The sequence below is a fragment of the Cervus elaphus genome, chromosome 24 (assembly GCF_910594005.1).
Source record: "Cervus elaphus chromosome 24, mCerEla1.1, whole genome shotgun sequence".
In the NCBI taxonomy this organism is placed as follows: domain Eukaryota; kingdom Metazoa; phylum Chordata; class Mammalia; order Artiodactyla; family Cervidae; genus Cervus; species Cervus elaphus.
Window position 1 is genome coordinate 61118789 of NC_057838.1, and position 21299 is coordinate 61140087.

Here is a 21299-nt window from a genome sequence, read left to right on the forward strand (position 1 = left end):
AAGCCAGGCCTGGGGGTCTTAAGGGATTCTAGGCAGTCCTGTGGCTGCTCTGGCCTGCAACCTTCTTTGGATGGAAGGAGTATGAGACAAGACTCCCAGGGTCTGTCAACAGGATGGACCCTGGCCTTTATTGCCTCCTACTCCCCAGGAGTCCAGGGTCTCGGGCAGGGCCATGGGCCCAGCTGACGAGGAAGAAGCCAGACATTCCCATGCAGAGGGTAGCCCTGCTCCCCGGGGGTACTCTGGGCTGCGGCCACCTCTAGGCCAGTGTCCAGCTCTTTCCTGGGGCCACAGGGCTCCTGGGTGAGTCCCCAGGCTGGAGTCAGGCGCCCAGGACTGATGAGAACCAGACTCAGGAAGCCCCCCTCTGATCAGCTGGCACTGCCATGGGCCTAGCAGCCACCGACTTGAGGAAGTTCTTTCTTCAGGGGTTTCTCAGGCTGGCAGCTGCCTTGCCAGTTCAAACTGGATTTTTCCTGCTGCCCCTTTCCCCAGCCGCCTAGCCGGGTACGGGGTCTTTCCTAATGAGGGTTTGATGCCAAAGCCTGGGCAGCTCCATCCTGCTGAGTTCCAGCTGATTCAGGCCTGCCCCGGGCAATGGGCAGCTCCCCAGCCGGCCCCCTGTCCCAGGCTGGGGCACCTGGGGCCACTCTGCATCCCTGGAACTCTTGCCCTGTGTTGGACTCCCCCTCTCAGAATTCAGGCCCCACATACAGGCACTTGCTAACCCACCTTTATTTGCAGCAGGTTTTACTAGTAATAAAAGATCCAGACAGGGCCCAGGATCCCAGGACTTTTGTCCCCAGACGCAAGCCATTGACAGAGGGTTGACATGGCAGCCAGGGAGGGTAGCGGGCCCTTCTGCGGGGCTTCTGCAGGGCTCAGCTGCCCCCAGCTCAGACCCTCCCTGAAGCTGCTGAGGATGCACCTCACGTTGCCTCCTTCCGGAGGCCTCTCTCTGTCCCATTTCCTGGGGCCTCATTAATTCCTCCCCACCTCACCCCGTGAGAAAGCAGGTCTGTGCTAAGCCTGGCCCAGGCCCAGCACTGGGTCTCAGCACGCCACTGCTTGGTTTGGGAGGCATGGGACGGGATGGGGTAGAGGACTCACCCTGTCCCACACTCATCCCAGGGAAACAGGCAGGGTGGGCTTCCATCAGCATCTGTGTCCCGGCTCCCACCCCACCTTCCAGGAACCCAGGCACCCTGGAGATCAAGAATATAAAGCACAGCTGGTCTTATGTATAATATTTATAAAAGGGGGCTGCCAGCTTCTCCACCCCTGCCCCAGACTGGCCCCCAGGGTCTTTGGCTCCTAGGGGCACAGACTTTCTGGGCCCCAGCCTCTTTCTTCTCCCAGCAGTGGAATGTGAACTGTGGCCTGGGTTTGGGGTGGGGGGGGAGTCCCAGCCTCCCCAGGACTGGCAAAGGGCCAAGGAAGAGGTCCCTTGGGGGTGCCCACGCCCACCTCAATTGAAAACCAAGTTCTGGCCTCAGGGATAGGGTGAGGCCGGCAGGGGGGTTGCGGGAGCCAGGGGGGTGTCTGCTCTTGGTTGGGGGGATGGGCAAAGAGGACTAGATTATCCAAAGGCCTGAGCCCCAGTGCCTGAAAGGGGCCTCAGGGACAGAAGAAGGAAAGGCAAGTGGGCTGAGGGAGATGAGGCCCCAGGGTGCAGACCATGGCCCGGCAGCAAGGTGGGGGGTACTGCAGGCTGATTCAGCTGTGTGGCCTCTACAGGCTGTGGGACCTGAGGGGGCAGCCGCTGGGCCTCAGTCTTATGCACCTGTGCAGAAAGGGTAAGGGGCTTGGGTAGGATCTGAGGCAACAGGAAGGGAGCAGGGGTCCAGCCCCACCCTGCTCCCAGCTCAGGAAGCCCCTGCAGCCCAGGAGCTCAGTGGGGTAGTGGCCCAAGGGCCTTGGTCCTGGCGTTAACAAACTGGGCAGGGCCAGATGCCAGTGCTCAGCACGCCTTTCTCCTCCCCCCACCGACTGGCCACTAGATGGGAGCAGGGACTGAGGAGTCTGGGCAGGAAGACGAGGATGAGGAGACAGAAGGAGATGCGGAGGTCATCCTAGTGGCTTCCTCCGTGCCGACTGGTGCCCGAGACCCAGTCCATGATGATGAAGCTCAGGCTCATGGTCATCAGCAAGATGCCAAGTGCACCAAAACAAAGGGCCTGCGGGATCAGAAGTCAGGGTCAGGCCTGAGGTTGGGGCAGACCCCCTCAGTCTCACACCAGCCCACTGACCTCCAGGCCCTTCGCACCAGGATTTTGGGGGTAGACCTTGCAGGTTCCTTCTCGGTGGGTATGATGCGAAAGTAGAAAATGGCCGGGAAGATGAAGATGAGGCACGGGGCAGATGTGGCACCTGCAAAGACATGGCCACTGTTGGCTCCTCACAGAGGATGAGATGGTTGGATGGCATCACTGACTCAGTGGACATGACCTTGAGCAAACTCTGAGAGACAGTGAAGGACAGGGAAGCCTGGTGTGCTGCAGTCCATGGGGTCGCAAAGAGTCGGACACGACTGAGCGACCGAAGATCACAACTCTTGGCCCACTTCCACCTACTGGCTAAAGTTCAGGGTCGGACACTTTAATGAGATCCAACATTCCTTGATGAGGGAGTCTCATCTTGAAACTCCACTTGGGAACTCTGCCTGGTTCTGGAAAGTCCATCAGCCCCTCCCCTTATTCTCCATCCACCAGGATAGAAGGCTAGGGCTTTTGGTATCTGAAGAATCTGTCAGTGAAAGATAGCAAAAAAACAAGCCAAGAGATAGACAAAGCTTTGAGGATATTAGACTGCTGGATACAGCTATTCCTGCAGGCATTTCAATCAACTGAGCCCCTGCATTACTTTATGCTTAATTCACTTTGAGTCAGATTTCAGACATATAGAACCAAGAATACTGTCTATGATATAAATGCTACTCAGTCCCCAGGTCAGTGTGTTGGTCCTTACAGAGTTGAAGAGTCAGTTCCCTGAGTTGAGTCACCCCAAAGATGTCAGAACTGTTTGATCTTCCCGCTCAGAGCTCCAACTGGGACAGTTGGACAGAAGCCCAAATCTATGGTTCCATGATCCTGGGGCTGAATCAAGGCTCTCCGCTTAATAGCTATATGGCCCTCCCTTAATCACTGTATACTTCCTCATATGTGGGGTGGGGACAAGGCCTGATGAAATCCTTTGTGGAGGCCCCTTGACCCCTGGGCTCCACCCCATCCCCCAACACCTCCAGCAAGGGTAACTGACCCAGTGGTTCTGAGCCCTCAAAATGGATTAAGAGACAGGCCCTTAAGAACAAATCTCAGATGGGAGGCCAAGCTTGCACATGGCAGGCAGCCATCTCTTAAATGTAGGGTCTGAGCTCAGGAATCTGCCAGGGTTTGCAGAGAGGAAGTTGCCTGGGGCAGCACCCTGCCTCCATTCACAGGAGGTCCAGACCCCTTACCAATGACCCCGAAGATGCCCAGGATGTTGGGGGCAAAGATGACCAGCAGGTTGATACACGTGAGCAGGCCAACGGCAATGAGCACGTGCCGCAGCCAGCTGAACTCGCGGTCAGGAAACAGCATCTGCTGGAGGGCGCGGCGTACCTGGGAAGCGGGGGCGGGGAGAGTCATCAATCTGTCAACCACCTCGGCCCGCCCCCGCCTCAGTCCGCCCCCGCCTCGGTCCGCCCCGCCTCCCCCGCACCCCCCTGGCCAGGGTCCTGGCCACGTGCACGCGGGCTCACCGGAAACAGAACGATGGGCACTGTGAGTGTGACTGCCGTCAGCACAGCCACGCGCACGCACAGGATCAGTACATCAAACGGGTCCACCTGGTTGTAGGCGTGCAGCAGCTCCGACTCAACCCCGTCTGTGGCAGGCAGGGAGGGTGGTCAGCAGGAGGTCCCGGTAGGGGGCTGGGCTCTGAGCCTGGGTTGACCCTGACACTGTGGGGAGTGGCAACCGACTCACCTCCACAGTCGCAGGGCACAGACAGGCATCTCAGACCTAATGAGTGCCTACAGGACGCAGGCTGCTGTGGCCGCTGGCCAGCCCCTTGCCCCCCAGCCTGGCCTCTGCCTCTGCCCCCCACGGTCCAGCCATACCGTAGAAGGTGAGGTAGCCGAAGAGGGCAGCCAGGAAGTACATGACATACATGACGGCGATGGAGAGGTTGGAGATCCGCTGCATCTTCCTCTTGGAGGGGCTATGGGGCAGCAGGGGAGGGGGTTGGTGCCAAGCTGGGCAACACTGGGAAACCCCGGGTGTCCTAGGGTCTCTCTCTGGCAACACACCCTCACCATCTGGTAGCTCAGGAGCCTCCTTCTCGCCCCCAGTCGCCCCTCTGGCAGCCATAGAGACCTTGGATAAAATGACTTGGCTCCTGACATTCCTCCCCACTTAGGACCACCTCCATTCACTCCAGGGAGGACCACCTCCCCTTCTCCCATACATGGATACCTACTCCTTGAGCTCTGTGTAGATGGGCAGCACCTCAGGGTGGCAGACAAAGGCGAAAGCCATGATGGGGATGGTGTATGCCGTCTGAGGAAACACGGATTCTATGTCAGGACAGGCCGCCCCCCTCACCGGTCCCACACTCTCCCCTGGCCTGCTGCAACCTGAGTGTTTAGCGTGAAGTAACTCGGGGTGCAGAACGCCCCGGCCTCCGTCTTGGCCTGCAGCCCTGCCTCGTCTTTGTCGATCTCCACGAGGCTGATGTTGCTTGTCATGTTGCCCACATTGGGGGACAGCGGGCAGGGCACGTGGAACTTTTTGTAGATGACCTAGGTGGGCAGTTGCGGGGCGGGGAGAGGATGAGGGCATCAGGGCCAGGCAGGGGTCCTGGGAAGTCACTGTGAAGTCACGTGCAGATCAGGAGGCGTGGAGCTGCCCTCCTGACCCAGGCTGCCCAGAAAGACCTGCCCCCTCCCTGAACCCACGTGGAGGGTGACTCACTGCAATTAGGAAGAACATCATGCAGCTGAGGGAGAAGCCGCTGGAGTAGCCCAGGTAGCCTGTGAGGTGCGGGAGGGGGCATGTGAGTTGGAGGGGTCCTCCCACACCTGCCCCAGGCCCCAGGCCCTGGAGCCGCCACGCTCACCGAGCTGCCGCATCAGGGCTAGGGGCAGAATGACGACGACAGAGACCAGGATCACCAGATAGTTTCCATTCATGTACCAGTCCCTGCAGGGGCAGAAGTGGGGAGCCAAGTTAGTCACTTAGCCTCGGGTGGCACGGCTGGCTTGCCCTCAGTCAGGGTCAGCGGTAGGTACCACTGAGGGATGCCACACAGCGACCTCTGAAGAATACTCGTCCCCACCTCCGAGTCTCCCTTTCTCCATCTGCAAGATGGGCCCACTCCCAGCATTCTCCAGGGCAGGGTGAGGACTAACACACGCGGCTCCCGCTTGGTAACCATCACGATTACAGTCACTGTGGCTGTTTTTCCCAGGACACACAGATCTGGGTCCAGCCTGCCCAGGAAGTAGCCCTAAGTGGGTGGGATGAAAACACCTGGGTCTGCGGGGGCGGGGGGGGGAGGGAGGCGTTTTCCATGGGGGTCTCAGGGACTTGCCAACCACCTGAGCTCCTTGCGGTGCCCCCAGGACCTTCATCCTACATCATCTGACCCACACTCTCACTAGACAGTGGGCATAGGGATGAGGAAAGAGAACCTCCTTCCAGGGTAAGTCCAAAGGCCAACTCTGCAGGAGAGGCCCCCAGGGCCTGGGCGCCGAATCCTGGCTGTTTGTTTCCACCCAGAGTTGCTCACAGCCACACGGCTGCTCTGCCTGCTGGGGCTGTGTCTCCAAGGGCAGGGCCTGGCTATCTTCTCTGCTCTTACCCACAAAACATGGCTATGCCATCAGTACTGGCTAAACTGATGATAGGCAACTGGGACACTGTGGGCTTAATTTCTCGGTTGGGGCGAGGTGGGGGGAAGCTAACACCCAAGCCATGGTCAGGAATAGCAGGAGCTTAGAGCTAAGCCCGAGGTTCTCAGGTCCTCCGTGCTCATGGGCTGGATCCAGGGCTAGGCGGGGCCAGCTTGTTCAGCCTCACCACACCTCCCAGCCCCACAAGGCTCTCCTGGGAAGGTTCCCCAAGATGCCTCATAAATGCTTATGCACTGGATTTCAGCTTTTCCAGCAGCTCTCTGCCCCCCACTCCACCCTGGCTGGTCTCTCCCACTAGTCCAGCCTGAGCTCTGCTAGTGGTGCGCAAGGAGTGGGGGTAGCCCAGAGCCTCCCACCCTCACCCAGCCCCGCCCCACCCTGGGGCTCACGAGGTCCGATCCTCCAGGTTCAGGAAGGTCTGTATGACAAGAGGCAGCTCGGACTTGATGATGTACAGGTAGCTGGACATGGCTGCAGGGAGAAGGGCAGGTCAGCCAAACCAGCCAGCCTTCAGCCTGCCCACAGCCCACTGCTGGCCTGTCCATCAGCCTCACCTCCGATGTTCTGCAGCGTGATGGCCAGGGCAGCTGCCAGCTTTCCTGGGGTCCCAAAGGCACGGTAGCCTAGCTGCTCATAGGCACGGATGCCTATGGGGGCAGGGAACCAGGACAGTCAGAAGAGCTCTCCCCAGCCCACTCCTCCCTGCTACGGGCCAAATTTGGGGCTCACCCACGATCCCTGAGGACTTGAGTAGCAGATGAATGGAGTAACTGGACAGCAAGGCGACGGCCGTCAACAGGAACCTGGGGAAGGCGGATGAAAAGAGGCTACTGGGGCTCCCCTGGCAAGCAGGGGACGATGAGCTCTGGGGAGGGGCTGGGTGTGCAGGGTCCGCAACCCAGGTGTCTGGACCCCCAACATATGTGGATGCAAACTTGACAGTCCCCAAGGGTAGCGAACACCACCCAGGTTGACCCAGGGTGGTCAGGACTCAGAAGAGACCCTCTAAGCACCACCTCCCGTTGAGATCTCAGAACAAACATATTTTCTATTTAGGCTGCAGGGCAGAGCTCCCAGGTAAGGACACGTGTACCCACATACAGCCTGGCCACTGGATTCATCCATCACGTGTTAAATGTGGTAGGACAGACTCAGGCCTGTTTGGCTGGCCCCGTGTCGTCATCTCAGCAAGTTTACCAGGAAATGAGGTATATTTGTCTGGCCAGGGCTGTTTTTTTTTTTTCCAGCTGTGGTTTGGGGCGAGTGTAAGTGCCTACCCACTGCAGCCTGGGTCTTGGGATAGGAAACTGGCAGGTCCTGGGAGGTCAGGGTTGGTGGCCTGTTTGGGGCTCCTGTATTTAGAAGGTTTGCTGAGGACACTCACAGGAAAAGGATGATGCCCGTGTTGGCCATGGCATAGGCGAGCCCCAGGATGCCACTGCCCATGATGGCATTGCTGAGGTTGAACACTGACATCCCGAACGATGTCTTCCCCTCGAACTGCGGGCACCAGAGTGAGACGGGAGGGTGGGGTGTCAGCGAGTTGCAGAGGGCAAGCCAACGTTCCCTCCTGCACTGTCTCTCAGCCTCCCGGCGCGTCTCATTACTGCTCCCATGCCCCTGAGCCCCCGACTGCAGCCCCTGCTCACGTCGGTGAAGTGTGGCTCCTTGCTGGGGCTCTTTGGTAGGAAGCCTTCGCCCTCAACACAGCTCCGTCCGGGCCCCTCGACCCTGCAGGCACAGGCCAGGGCACGTAGCTTAGCTCTAGCCTCTTGCCCCCCACACCCCGCCCTGCCGTATGCCATGACGGGGTCCTGCGCTCACCTCTGGCCGCCAGCTGTGGGGGGAGTGACTGCGAGGAGCCCCTCCAAGTGCTTGCCGTTGGGCACCAGCTCCACCATCTCTGTCTGCAGAGGTGCCTCCATGGCTCCGGGACCACTGCCACGGGAACACCGGCTCACACACTGATGCGGTCAGACGTCTGCAAAGCAGACAGTCCTTCTGGTTATCCCCGCTCCTTGGGCTTGTGGCCCAGACTCCAGCAGAAAGTCTGCTCTGTAGCACACCTCCCAGTTCACTGGGGACATATCCGCTCGAATCTGCCTGCTGCGTCCCTGGAAGCTGCCATTGAGGGGCAGAGCTGGCATCCCTGAGCCCCCCAGACCATCCTGAGGGGACACCTCGGCCAGTACCTAGCGCTTACCCCCTCCACCGCCACATAGACATAGCGGCCCAGGCAAGTCTCTTGGGGGCCTTGCTTTTACCATCTGTGAAGTAAGGGTCAGTTGCGTGACCTAACTTGCCACAACCCGAGGGTGCTGAGTCCCAGGCCTCCAGACCCCTCTCTGGGGGTGGGCCCTGGGCTGACTCCCCCTCCCTGACATTAATACCGGGAGACGGTTTCCTGTGCCCTGTGTGCCAGGGGCCTCCGAGCCAAGCTAGAACGGCACTGCCCGACGGCTGGAAGCCTCGGGACAGGGCGAGGGCTGTGGGCCTTGTTCCCAGCCGCCCGGCGGGCTTTGCTGGCAGCCAGAACAAAAGGCCCTCTGTGGGCTGAGAGCTGGCGCTGGGAACGGCAGGCGCAGAGACTACCCCCCCCAGAGTCAGGAGGCCTGAGGCGGTGCTGGGTGGCTGGACACCTGGGCCCTGCCCGCTCGGCTGCAAAGTGCCCGCATGGCCTTCCAGGAAATGGGAGCCCCCAGAGCCCAGTTTTCTGGGCCACGCAGCCCTGGCCTCAGGGCCATGTTCTCTTTCAAGCCTCTCATCCCCCGCTGGGGAAGCCCCCACCCTTAGGTGCCCACACTTTGAGCAGACTCCCCACCGCCTGGAGCCCCAGGTCAGGAGCTCGGGGCCTTGGCCAGCTGTAGATGGGACTGGACCACTGGATCAGTCTTCCCTTCCCTATGCTTTGCTGGACCTCAAAGGGATCCCCTCCTCCCCGTGCCCAACTCTGCCCGTTGCCCAGACAACTCGCTGGCCCCTCTCCCATCACTGGGGCTGGGAGCCACCCACCCCATGTCTAGAAGGTACCTGGGCATAGTGCCCCCAAGCATCTCTAAGGACATACTGAAGGCCAGACAGAAGGCCAGGGCAAGGACCAGGGAGGCTGCAGCACTGCCAGGCAGGTCAGCCAGAGCCTAGTCTTGACTAGTCCCTCTGCTTGGGAACCTGGCATCCCACCCTAAACCTCCAGATCCTGATGGTGTCAAGTGTGCTCTTAAAACTAGAGCACCAGGGGTCTCAGACTCAGCATTCAGGCCTAGGGTGGGGAGGGGAGGCTAAGCGCAGGACTCAAGCCTCAGGCCGCAGGCCCTGGTGTCCTCGGGGCAGAAACCACATGGAATTGACCAAAGGACCTCTTTGTGATTGCCCGACGCAGCCCCAACACAGAGTTCCGATCCTAGGCACCTTGGTCCTGAAGACTCCATACCTGGCACCCTTGGATCACTTACCCTGCCTCGCCTTCCTCTGATGCTGGCACCCACACCTTTCTCTCCTCCTGCCTGTCCATGCAGCACCATGACAATTTGAGCATCTCTTCTCATGCCCTCTTCCCCTGCCAGAGTCCCCCAGGTCGGCCTGTCTTCCTCATGCCCCTGCCCTGAGCCTCACTGAGAGCACCCCTCCAAGGATACCCGCACCTGATCTCCAGAGTCATTCCAGAGTGCCCCCCGGCTCCCAGCTGGGGTTACCCTTGCCGGGCCTCCTGCCCTGGGCAGGCTGGGACAGGCCCTCAGGGTGTGCTGAGTCGGCAGACTGGACAAAGCACTCTTCTCTGCCTTAATATTCTTCCCTAGCAGCCAAGCACTGCCTCCAGGGAGACCACAGCGCCTGGCACAGTCACGGCCAAGGTGCCCGAGGCCCTCGATTCAGGTTCCCCATCCCCTTGGCAGGACCTGAGGCCTAGACCTTCAGGTCCTGCCTAGTACTCATGATGAGTCAGTGCTGAGTCACAGGCTGGCCTGAGATCCCAGAGAGGACACAGAATACCCTTCCTGAAGTGGCTTCCAGTCTGGAAGGGACACACTCCCCACCCCCCATCCCCTACCCGATGGCTCCTGCTGTAATGGAGCCACACAGTGCTGGGACTCCAAAAAGGAGACAGAGAGAGAGGCATCAAGGAAGGCTTCCTGGAGGAGGAGGTGAGGGAGCCAGTTCTGAAATTCCAGCAGTAGCCCCCAAGGAGTGGAAACAGGAAAGAGCCGCTCAAGCAGTATGCACAGCACAGATGGGCCAAGGCCCTGAGGCAGGCTGTGAGGATAGTATGAAGGTTCTGTGGCTGTAGACAAGCCCGACAGGGCCTTGAAGTTGAGGTCAAGGAGCCTGGACTTCAGTTAAGGCAGGACTAAGGGCTGGAGGTGGGGGCAGGGTAGAGATTAGCACTGGCCTGACATGTGGACCCCTAACCATTCCCTGAGGCTGGCAGTTCATTTTTGACTGTTCCCATCGCTCAGGCCTGCCATATCCCCAGGCCTCTTTGCATCAGACATCTGGGTAGACTCAGGGGTTAGCCCTGACTGAGGAAAGCAGCCAGGAGCTTCTGACCCACTGCAGGGGAAGCCCAGGGCGGACACTCTGGGTCTGAGGCCTGACCTGGCCCTGCCTCACAGTGGGATCATGGACAGAGTATTCCCCACTCAGGACCTCAGTGTCCTCCTATCCTCCGGGGGTTCTGTGAGGCTTGACCAAAGGTGGGAACAGAGTGAGGCGCCTCCCAGAGGACTTTGCCCCTGGAGCAGACCACAGGCCCCCAGAGAGGGGTCAGGCTCTTGGGTGGGGAGATCACAGCGACCTTGAGCAGATCATCAGAACAGCAGCCGTCATGGGTGTAGCATGCGTTCAAGCAGTAAATCGATGGTCCAGGCCACTGCCCTGGGGCCTGTTTGCTCTGTTGGGAGATAAGGGCCGAGGTGGAGGGGGGAGCCGGGGGCCAGAAGCCACCAGGATCACACAGCAGGTAACGTCCGCCCACGCAGACATCACAGGGTGAGAATTCGTCAGGCACACCTCCTCGGCAGGCGTTGAGTTTGGCTAATTAAAGATTTCAAGATCCAGGAATCCAGGCCACCGTGGGGCCACTGCTTGCGTCAGCTGCTATGGGAAGCGTGTCTCTCTGCCCTCATCCAGGTCCTGGGAGTCACCACGGCTCCGAGCGCGGTTTTCCTCCCCCATGCTCAGGGACACGAGTGGGTCTGCTGTGGCGGCTTAGCTACAGGGAGAATCCACACTGTCCTTCCCTCGGTCCTGTGGCTGCACGCGCTGGTGGAGGCACCGAACCCACGGAGCTGGCTGCCATGGCCCCCTGGTTCCTTGTGCCTGGACAGCCCCCACCTCAGGTCAGATCTCAGGGCAGAGGCAGCGGGCCTGGCTTACGGCTCCACTGTGCTCATCCCTGGGGGCTCAGGGGTGACGGCTGCCTCCAGCTCAAGCTCATGGGTCCTTACAACTTCCCTCCTTGGCTGAGAGAAGATGCCCCTCCCAGCCTAGTATCCACCTGCCTCTCCAGGCTTCAGAAGGAAAACAACCTCCTCGGACCAGACATCAGTCAACAGGAAAACTGGGTTTGCCGGACACATGTGGACTGTATGCTCTCAAGGCAAAGCCACGGCGATTGGTGCAAAGCCGACTGCTGAGGTCAGGGGTCTAGGGACAGGGCAAGTGGGAGGATGTTTAGAACAGGAGAGGATGCTTAAAAAAAAAAGTACTTTGCCCCTCCTCGAGACCCACAACTCCAGGTTTTGACCTCAGCGGATCCAGTCTTCCATCCTCTACTCCCTCACTGTCAACAACACTGAGTAAGTGACCACTGTGTGGCTAACCCCCGGCTGGTACTGAGGGGGTGGCAGGCAGGATGGGCCACATCCAGGGGAAGGCAAGTGGTGCAGAACAGCCATGTGCCGGCCACACCAACCCTCACCCCCTAGCTCCCTGGCCCTGTGCTTCCGTGTTCTGGGTATCCGGAACCGTCTAGGAGGATCTGAAGGCCCCCGCTGGGGCCGGAAGGTGGACTTTCCTGTGACAGGGTACACTTTCTAAACACCTAACAGATGCTTAGTGTTGGGCCTATCTCCAGACACCTAGGCCTCCCCTCTTGCCTAACCCTGAACCCTCCTCGCTCAGGCTGCCCCCCAACCCGGTGGAAGCTGTGGTCAGAATCTCTTGGCTCGAGACTCGGCCACAGCCAGCAGCAGCCCCCCTCACCCCACTGCCAGCCTGCTGAGAAGGACGTGCAGCCCGAGGCTCAGCTGAGGCAAAGGACAGGACATCACGTGCCTGTGGCCCCCCCAGGGGCAGGGGAGACCCCGAGCCAGCCAGCCCATCCTCCTCCCTGCTGACCCGGAATCCCCTGGAGGCGGCCAAATATTTGGACAGCCGGATTTCTGGCCCCAAAGAAAGCTGGAGCCAGGGCCTGGGGCAGCTCAGGACTCATTGGAGACCCCTATGTAGGGGGCGGGGGGGCGGGGTGGAGCAAAAGACAAGATCAGCCTGGAGGAGAGGCACCATCCAATGTCAGGAAGAAGCAGGGAGAGTTGGAGGAAGGGAAGAGAGAGGGAGAAAACACACACACATGATATCTTCGCTCATGCAAACAGATCCAGACCAAGAGACAGACAGAGGCGCGGGGAGATAAGAAACACAGATGGATCCAGAGGGACACAACGGCGTCCCTGGTGGCTCAGATGGCAGAGAATCTGCCTGCAATGCAGGACACCTGGGTTCAATCCCTGGGTCAGGAAGATCCCCTAGAGAAGGGAATGACTACCCACTCCAGTATTCCTGCCTGGAGAATTCCATGGACAGAGGAGTCTGGTGGGCTACCGTCCATGGGGTCACAAAAGAGTCAGACGTGACTGAGCAACTAACACACACACACATACACACAGAGGGACACAAAATGAGAAAAATACAGAGAGATAGGTGTGTAGACATTCAGACAGGGAGACAGATCGACAACCAGATAGGTGAGAGATGGATCAACAGAGATGGCCAATCAGTTAGAGATAGCCAGACGTAGAAAGAGACAGAGAGCCAGCATTACCAGACAGAGCGCCCCAGAAGGAGCAAGAGGTGGACGGTGCCAGGGGCCCAGATTAGGGGCAGCAGGTCCAGTGGGACGCCACAGCATCTCTGGATTCTTACTAGGGCAGGTTATGCCCTCATTAGCCAGGTGGAGACATTCAGAGGATGGAGCCACAGGCCAGGATGAGCTAGAAAGCTCAGAGCCCCCAAGTCCAGCACCCATGGCCTGTGTACCCGCACAACAGGAAAGCTACAAGAGAGAACCATCAGTTGGAGTGACCCCATCCTCAGCAGCCACGCACGTGTGTAGACGTGCCGACTGAGAGGTTGTATACAGGACGTTGCCCGCAGAGCGGAAATTCAAATCCAAGCCACCCCAGGCCGCAGGCCGGAAAGTCCCTCCTGCCCAGCAGCTGGTCCTTCCCTTTGGCCCCCAGTAACCCCGCCTGGTCCTCTAAGAGCCCCCACCCTGCATCAGTCTTCTTATCCAGAGTCAAAGTCCAGCCCTCCACCCACCTGGCAGTGTGCAGGGGGCACACAGTAGGTACTCAGTAAATATGAAATGTGCGAAATGGGTTCAAAGTCTTTGGCAAGCCTCCAGCCCATCTCACCTGCTCCAGGTGGCGTCTGGTCCCCTAGCCATGTCTGCCTGGGAACATCCCCCTGCAGTGCCCCTCTCCTAGTGGGTACAGGCTGCAAATCCACCCCAGCTTTCTGTGTGCACAGATGCCACAACTGTACCTCTCTACAGCCAACCATTCCTCTAAAACGGTTCCCAACTCAAACTGGGTGCCTGCCCCCTCCCCAGCCCAGACTTTCAGGGTGCACTCAGTTTAGCTCAAAAAAACCTTCCCTGCCCCCACCCAAGCACCATAAACCACCTGGTCTGTCCTATTGCACTTCAATTTCTCCATCTCTCGAGGGCTCCAAGGCTACTTGGGTTTCCCTGGTGGCTCAGTGGTAAAGAATCTGCCTGTCAACGGAGGAGAGGCGGGTTCAATCCCAGGGTCAGGAAGATCCCCTGGAGAAGGGTATGGCAACCCACTCCAGTATTCTTTCCGTGGACGGAGGAGCCTGGCAGGCTACAGTCCATGGGGCTGCAAAAGAGTCAGACACGACTGAGCAACTAAACAACAACCACCAAGGATACTTGCTAGGGAGCAGGCACTAGGACAGGGGCAACCAGCTCTCAAGATCTTGCCACTTGGAGCCTCATGGCGGGTGTTTGTGACATGGTCCCAAAGAACCAGTACTGAACAAAAGGTGGATTGAGAAGCCAGTGAGGACAGGGGCTCTATGAGCCCAGGCGGAATAAAGTTCTGAGACATACAGCTCAACCTCAAGGAGCCAAAGATTCTCCTTACAGGTATTCCAGGCCTCTTGGAGATGTGCCAGGTCTGGCCTCATCCACTCCTGATTTCTCCCATCTTTGGTTCTTCCTACAGGAAGCCTTCCATGATTGTGTAGAACCCCCCCTCTCAAAATGGACCTGTCCTTGAATCCCGCCAGCTTTCTAAGCTCCAGACTGAGAACCTCTGAGGGATTTGCTTCCTTTCCAGGAGAAAGTGAGCCCCCATGCCAGACTGTGCATTAAAGACGCAGGGCTTCTTTCAGGGCCAGCACAGAGGCCCAAGGCAGTCATGGAAGGAAGCACAGGACTGGCAGGCTGAAGGAAGGATGGGCCTGGGTCGAGGTGTCCCCCACGGTGCGAGGACCTTTCACGTAGTCGCCCTCAGACCTGTCGCAGAGCCTATACCTGGACTCAAGGCTCAGGTGACTGCGGTGGGGGTGGGGGCCCGGGTGGAGAGGGAGGCTTCCCATAAGCCCCGCCCCTGGCCCCTCCGCCGGGTGTAAACAAACGCACGCACTTGCTGTGGCCAATCGAAGGGGCCCGTGGGGCGGGGGCGGGCTCCTGCGAACCTAGTCCCAGTCTTTCCCCTCCGCCCCTGCGCACGCTGCCAGCTCTCACACCTCGGTCCCAGTGCGCGTGGCGGGGAGGAGCGCAGGCCGAGCCCCGCCTTCAGTCCCGGGAGCCACACTCGCTCAGTACCCGCCGTAACCGCTGGCCTGGCTGCAAATGGCACGGGCTCTGGGACCAACGTGTGTCCCGTAGCCCCTCAGGAAGCCTGGCCGGATCTGCCCTCAAGCCCCTGCCTAAGGCAGCAGGATAAATATACCCTGACGCCCGGCTTGCCAGCCGGGCCGATTTGCTTGTCAGGGCGCCCGACGGGGCAGCGCTCCAGGGCCTGCTCCCGGGCCCTCTTAGGCCCCCCTCCGGGACCCTCTCGAGCCCGTCCCCGTGGGCCGTGCCGCGGCCAGCCCACGGCGCGCCAACCCAGCCCCTAACAAGGCGTCCCGTGACCCTGGCTCCGGGTACCGCCGACCTCCTACTATCCCGCCGGCCCTGCGAGAGGTCCCGTAACGACGAGGTGCCCCTCCCGGGACACCAGTTCAAGCTGGGAGCTGGCGGGTCCCCAGAGCCTGCAGCTCTCCGAGCTTTGCTTTCCCAGAGGCTGGGGCGCCTGCCCGGAGCCAGGGCGGGTGAGGGGACCTGCCCGGAGCCCAGATCCGGACGCGAAAGTGGACAGTATGGTTCCGGCCGCCCGGTGTCCCCGGCGGGGGTCGGCGCCCCCAGCGGTACCTGGCCTCGCGGGAGGGACGCGCGGTGCTCCGCTCGAGTCGGTACTGTCCGCTCTGCCCACGGCGGAGCTCGGCGGCGCGGGATGAAGGGCGCCCAGCCCCGCCCCGGCCCGCCCCCGGCCCTCCAATCCTGGGCGGCTCGCGGGAGGAGGGGCCGGTCGGCGGAGAGGCGGGGGCCCTCCGCAGGCCTGGAGCAAAGGGGAAGCCCTTAGCTAGGACAGCAGCTGCTCCGGAAGGGGCTCGGGGGAGTCTTGTTGGGAGAATGCTTTCGTCCAGGACAGGGTCTCTCTAAGGTCTCCGAGTGCCCCCTTAACCCCTGAAATGCTCTGCCCTCACTTTCCTCGAGCCAGAAGGGGCTCTTCAGCCAAGAGGAATGGCAACAGAGCCATGCTTAACTTCAGTGAAGTTAAGCTTTGCATGGGGGACTTTCGGACATCACTTAGGCACAAGATGTCTTTTCTGCCGGCCTCACCCTTCCCAAGCAGAGGCGGGATAGAGTGAGGACAGGGACTCTGCATCAGTTCTGTCCTCACTGCAGATAATCGAAAGAGACTGAGGGTAGAGTGAGGATGGGGGTGGAGCAAGGCTTGGCTCGTGTTGATCCTTACCTGTATCTCCCTGGCCATGCCCCCACCCCCACTTCCTTATTTCTAAAGAGTAGGAGACAGTTGTGTCTGCCCGTGGAAAGTGGGGTCTGGGACTTGGTGCCTTGGTGGAAAGGGTTTCAGGGTGGTCCTGGTGTTCCTGGCTGAGGGCTCCTAATCCCATCCTTGCCTGCTTACCCAAGGCCTCAGTGCTCAGAGGTGCGTGGTGGGTGTTAAGGCCCACCCCAGTAAGCTGGGGAAGGCCCTGACCTGGGGGGTGAGCTGGAGAGGGTACTGTTTGCAAACAGCTGTCCCTCGCTTCTCAGCCACTGGCTCTGATCCGATTAATCCATGGCCTCTGCTGTTCCTAGCCAAGCTGGATGTCTCTGTGTCAGGTCCGTCCCCCTCCCTGGTATTGGGGAGAATGCCCTCAGAAGACAGGCCTCACCCCTTCTCTGCCCTGGGTTGGGAGTCAGGACTCCAGGATTCTCTTCCTACTGACTCATAGCACCACCACAGCCAATCCCTAGCGTACCTCAGTTTCCCTCTGTGTAACAAGGAAATAGCTGTCGTTTCCCCTGGCCTGAAGGGAGTGGGTTAAGGGGAAGCTGTGAATCAAGCACAGGGGACTCAGCTTTAGCTGGGAAGGCCAGGGGGCTCAGTGGACTAAAGAGAAAGGCATTGGGATGGTGGCAATCCTTGAAAACCTCAAACCATCTAAACTGCCTCTCTGCGGAGGGCTGAAAAACAGGAAGGGACTGGCTGTCCCTCTTAATCTGGGGCTGATGTAATCCCTAGATCACAGCTTAGTTTGCTCCTGAGAGACCCTAAAACTCACCCTCTGAGGGGCTTTAGGACTGCCCATGGGACAGAGTCAAATAGGAGAGGTGCTGACCAGGGTCTCAGTTCTGTCCCCCGCCCACCTCCACACATCCTGGGTGCTCACAGAAGCCATCTACCAAGGACTGGGTGCTCCTATTGGCAGTTCCTGAGGAGCCAGGTCTGGCTTCAAGGTCACTGGCATGTGGGTGTTAGGGTCCTCAATCCAGTCTGGGGGGAGCAGGGGCCGGCTGGGCTGGGCTGCTGAGAGAGGCCCCAGGGCGGCGTGGTGTGGGGTCCCTGGGCCAGGCCAGTTGTGGCCAGGCTGGGGGAGGAGCTGCCTGTTTGTTGATGCTAGGCCTGGGCCCCAGCCAGGGCAAACACAGCTCAGAGGCCTTTCCTGCCACCTGCCGAATCTCCCAGCCCAGCTTGAGGTGGCCGGACAGCTGGCAGTCTTTACGGGGCTCCGAGAGGTACCAGGCACCTTCTCACAGAGGCTGGAGGGAATGTCCATCCACACAGCTGCAGTGCTGGGGGCAGTCACCTGGAGTAGAAGATGGGGGGAGCTTTATCTCAACCTGTGGCCCAGCCTCCTACCTCCAAGCCCCCATGTCCAGAAACTGACACACAGCCCCAAGAAACTGCCAGATACATGAGGCAGAACGTAGGGTCCCAGCATCACTCAGACCCTTCTTGCAGGGTCCTGGCAGCCCTTTGCTCTGTTCTTCCCTCTTTAGCCATGTCTTCTCAGCCTCCAGCTAGGCAGCCTCCTCTTAGCATGTCAGCACATCCCCTGGCACGTTGGCTACACAGCATCCCAAGATTCTCTTTTACCATGGGGCCCCATCTTCATCTCCAACCCTCTCTTCAGAGCCTAGCATCTGTATCCACTGATTCCTCCGACACACTGCAGGCACCTGCCTCACACGCAGCCAGTCTCCCTGACACCCTCCTGACCTACTCTTCCCAGCTGGCCTCTTCACTTCCCCCACTGCCCAGCTGGCCACGCTCTTTCCTGGTGTTCCAAGAACATGCCAGCCTTCACTTCCCTGTTCCTCTGCCATCCTGGTTCCCCATCATGTCCCATGTCCTTGGCAAACTCTCACTTGTCCCTCAGTAGCTAAATGAAGGATCACCTCGGAGCCCCCAGGAAGAGCCAGCTCTTTCTTCCTACACCGACGGCAGCAGCCCTTGCCACCCCGCCACACAGCCGCAGCCCCAGTGTCTCCAAGCGCTCTGTGTGGGTCCTTGAGGCAGGGAAGCTCCTGCCAGGTTAGAGCATGCAGATCAGGAAAAGCCTGATGGAGAAGCAATCTGTGGGCTTGGCTCTGCCAAGGGGAAGAAAGACACCTGCCAGGGTGGGGAAGAGAGGGCACAGTGGAGAGAAGGAACAGCTTAACCACAGGGAACTGTCAATGAGTATGAGATTAGCACTGATAGGCAGAGGGCTGTGTGCAGGGTGAGATGCTTGGCCTGGAGTCACGACGGGGGCTTTCGAGGCCTTAGAGGAGAGGGTGGTTTTCACCTCCACACCCCAGGGTTGAGGACCCACACTTGTAGCTCCTGACTACACTCTGCCCAGGTTGGTGTCCGGGAGGCTCCCCTTTGGGCCCAAGCAGGGGTTTAGGGCTGTGGAAGTCTAAAGCGGACCCATAGGCAAACACTCCTGTCTGGTTCTCCCCTGGCCTGCATCCACAGAGCTCGTGACCTTCTAGCTAGAGCCTGTCCCCACAGCCCTGAAGGGCCCCCCCTCTCCCCTGAGACCTGGCCCCCAGCTTCTTTGGCCACTGAAGCGGCTTAATGAGCCCAGATCACGTGGGCCCCCCGTGCCTGTGGGGAGGGCCCAAGCCCCCAGTGGCCACCCGACCAGGCCCTGACGTCAGCAGCATTAACCGTTCACCAGGCCTGTTTAATCTCTGTTCCATGGCTGGGCCAGGTTCGTCCCGCCAGAGCCAGAGTCGAAGGCCGTGAAGGCCCCTAGGGGCACCTTGACATCGAGGTCAGCGGGGATGGCGGTGGCTGGAGGTGCCCACAATAAACACCCCCTGCCTATAAGATGAGGGTGTGGCCACATGTTGACTCTGGACCAGCTCTCTGATCCTCTGCCCTGGACTGTGAATCAGCCACTGGGCATCCATTGATGCTGCTCACTAGGGTATAATTTACACTGGTGTGGTAAGTGGGGCTGAGGAGGCTTCCGTCCAGGAGACTTGCCCCTCTCCCTCCACTTGTTGGCCATGAACAGGGCAGCTAGAGGCCAGGCAGAGTTCCCAGCCCGTGGGATCCAAGAATGTTGGCTCAGAATCCCAGCCCCTAGGGTCAGAACCTGGAGTGTGGGGTCCAGCGCCTTCATGGTATTTGGCCTCCTGTCTGTCTCTTGCCTAGGAAGGCTGGGTAGCTCATCACCTTCCTTCTAAGACAAGGTGGCTAGAGAGACCTCTCCGTGAGCCCAGCTCTCCCGACAACTTCCTCTGTCTCAAACCTGCCTCCTCCAGCCTTTCAAAGCTTTCTGTCTTCTGCCTTGCTCCTCCCCATGTAATCCCACCATCACCCTGCCCTGACCTACCTCACTCCAGTAAATTGTTTGGGCAGAGGGTCCTTAGCAGGGATGAGCAGCCCAGCTCAGCCAGGCCCCAAACCACTCAGTGGGATCCTGAAACACTGGCCCCAGCCCCATCCTCCCCCTCAGGCCTCTAAGCAGCACCAGAATGGCTACCCACATGTTTCCTGGGCTCCCTAACCTATCCAGTGTTCCCCGACCTCTGCCCCATGCTCAGGCCTACGCACACTCATGCTCCCCTTCTAGCCCCACGCAGGCTCATTGTGCCACTTCCACCTGGACATTGAGGATGCTGCCCGCATGCTGCCTTCTGTCCAGTCCCAAGGATCTGTCTGACTTCTGGATCTCTCCCCTCAGTGGCCACAGGTCCAGAAAACTCAGTCCTCTCAACACTCCTTTGCAGCCCCAGCTTGGTGGGGGTATCACATGCACTTGATCACCATACAAATTCAGACCCTTGTCATTGAGTCCCACTCCTTGCAGATGTTGGTCCTATGGAGTAATGACATAAATCTCTTCCTCGTGGAGCCTCCCAGCCCCACTCCTCTCATCCCCCCATGTCCAGCCTCCAGGAAAAACATGTGTCACTATATACATGCTTTTATGAAAATTTTTATGATTATTTTTTCCAGAAACAGATTTGGAAAATAGCATTGATGACTTTACTCCCATTAAAGCCAAGAATGTGAAAGTGCGAAAGTGATAGTTGCTCAGTCGTGTCCAACTCTGCGATCCCCTGGACTGTAGCCTGCCAGGCTTCTCTGTCCATGGGATTCTGCAAGCAAGAATACTGGTGGGTTGCCATGTCCTTCTCCAGGGGATCATGGCAACCCAGGGATCAAATCCGGATCTCCTCTATATAACACTATAAATACTGTTTTAGGTATAAATAAAATACTTAAGCTTAAAGTAGGACTTCCCAGGTGGTGCTAGTGGTAAAGAACCCACCTGCCAATGCAGGAGACATAGATGTAGGTTTGATCCCTGGATTGAGACATAAGAGACACAGGTTCAATCTCTGAGTCAGGAAGATCCCCTGGAGGAGGACATGGCAACTCACTCCAGTATTCTTGCCTAGAGAATCCCATGGACAGAGGAGCCTGGTGGGCTATAGCCCATGGGGTCGCAAAGAGTCAGATACGAGTGAAGCAACTTAGCATGCATGCACAAGCTTAAAGTAATGTTGTGAATTCTAACATGCCTACTTTCAACTTATCTGACATTTCTTCAACTACTTTAATGTTCTGTAAAAAAAAAAAAAATAACCTTTAAAACTACATGAAAACATATATAATAGGAGTAGACATTTTTCCTTTTGCTTTGGGCTCCAATATGGTTCTGCCAGGCTCTCTTGGATCTTGTCTTGATGAAAAATTTTGATATTCTGTTCATTATGGATTTTTGCAGGTAATTTTGATTTTTGAAAGTACTGCATTAATATTTATCTTGATTACTGAATTTTTTGGCACCACCTTAAGTTTTACGTCTGAGGTGAGTGCCTCATTTGCCTCACCCTAATCTCAGCCCTGTGATTATATCCTAGCTTCAAGGGCTTCCTGAACCCAGGAAGCATAGGCCCTTCGGCTGGTGGGTGGCACCTGTCCAGCCTTCCCTGCTGCTGCTTCTTCCATCTTCCCTTCCCTTCCCTGCTCCTGCTCCACGCAACTCCTGTGACCCAAAGGCCCACATTCCTGGGCCATACACACCCTACTGTCCATGCCAAAATGAGCTTCCACCTCACAACCCCTTCTTGATCCAAGATTGTCCTTGTGAACATTTC

The 21299-nt window shown here is 58.5% G+C and overlaps 1 protein-coding gene across 1 annotated transcript; it reads right to left on the bottom strand.

The window, feature by feature from the left end:
- Nucleotides 1–717: 717 nt before the first annotated feature.
- SLC38A3 (solute carrier family 38 member 3) lies at nucleotides 718–15673 on the bottom strand. Its single transcript, XM_043886437.1, has 16 exons — nucleotides 15558–15673; nucleotides 7721–7877; nucleotides 7546–7627; nucleotides 7281–7396; nucleotides 6626–6699; nucleotides 6451–6543; nucleotides 6286–6367; nucleotides 5101–5183; nucleotides 4956–5014; nucleotides 4619–4783; nucleotides 4462–4541; nucleotides 4103–4203; nucleotides 3743–3867; nucleotides 3458–3602; nucleotides 2267–2370; nucleotides 718–2177 (listed from the first exon to the last, which is right to left on the bottom strand). Exons 2-16 carry the CDS (start codon nucleotides 7819–7821, stop codon nucleotides 2073–2075), a joined length of 1515 nt encoding a protein of 504 aa, XP_043742372.1. The 5' UTR covers nucleotides 7822–7877; nucleotides 15558–15673; the 3' UTR covers nucleotides 718–2072.
- Nucleotides 15674–21299: the final 5626 nt, after the last annotated feature.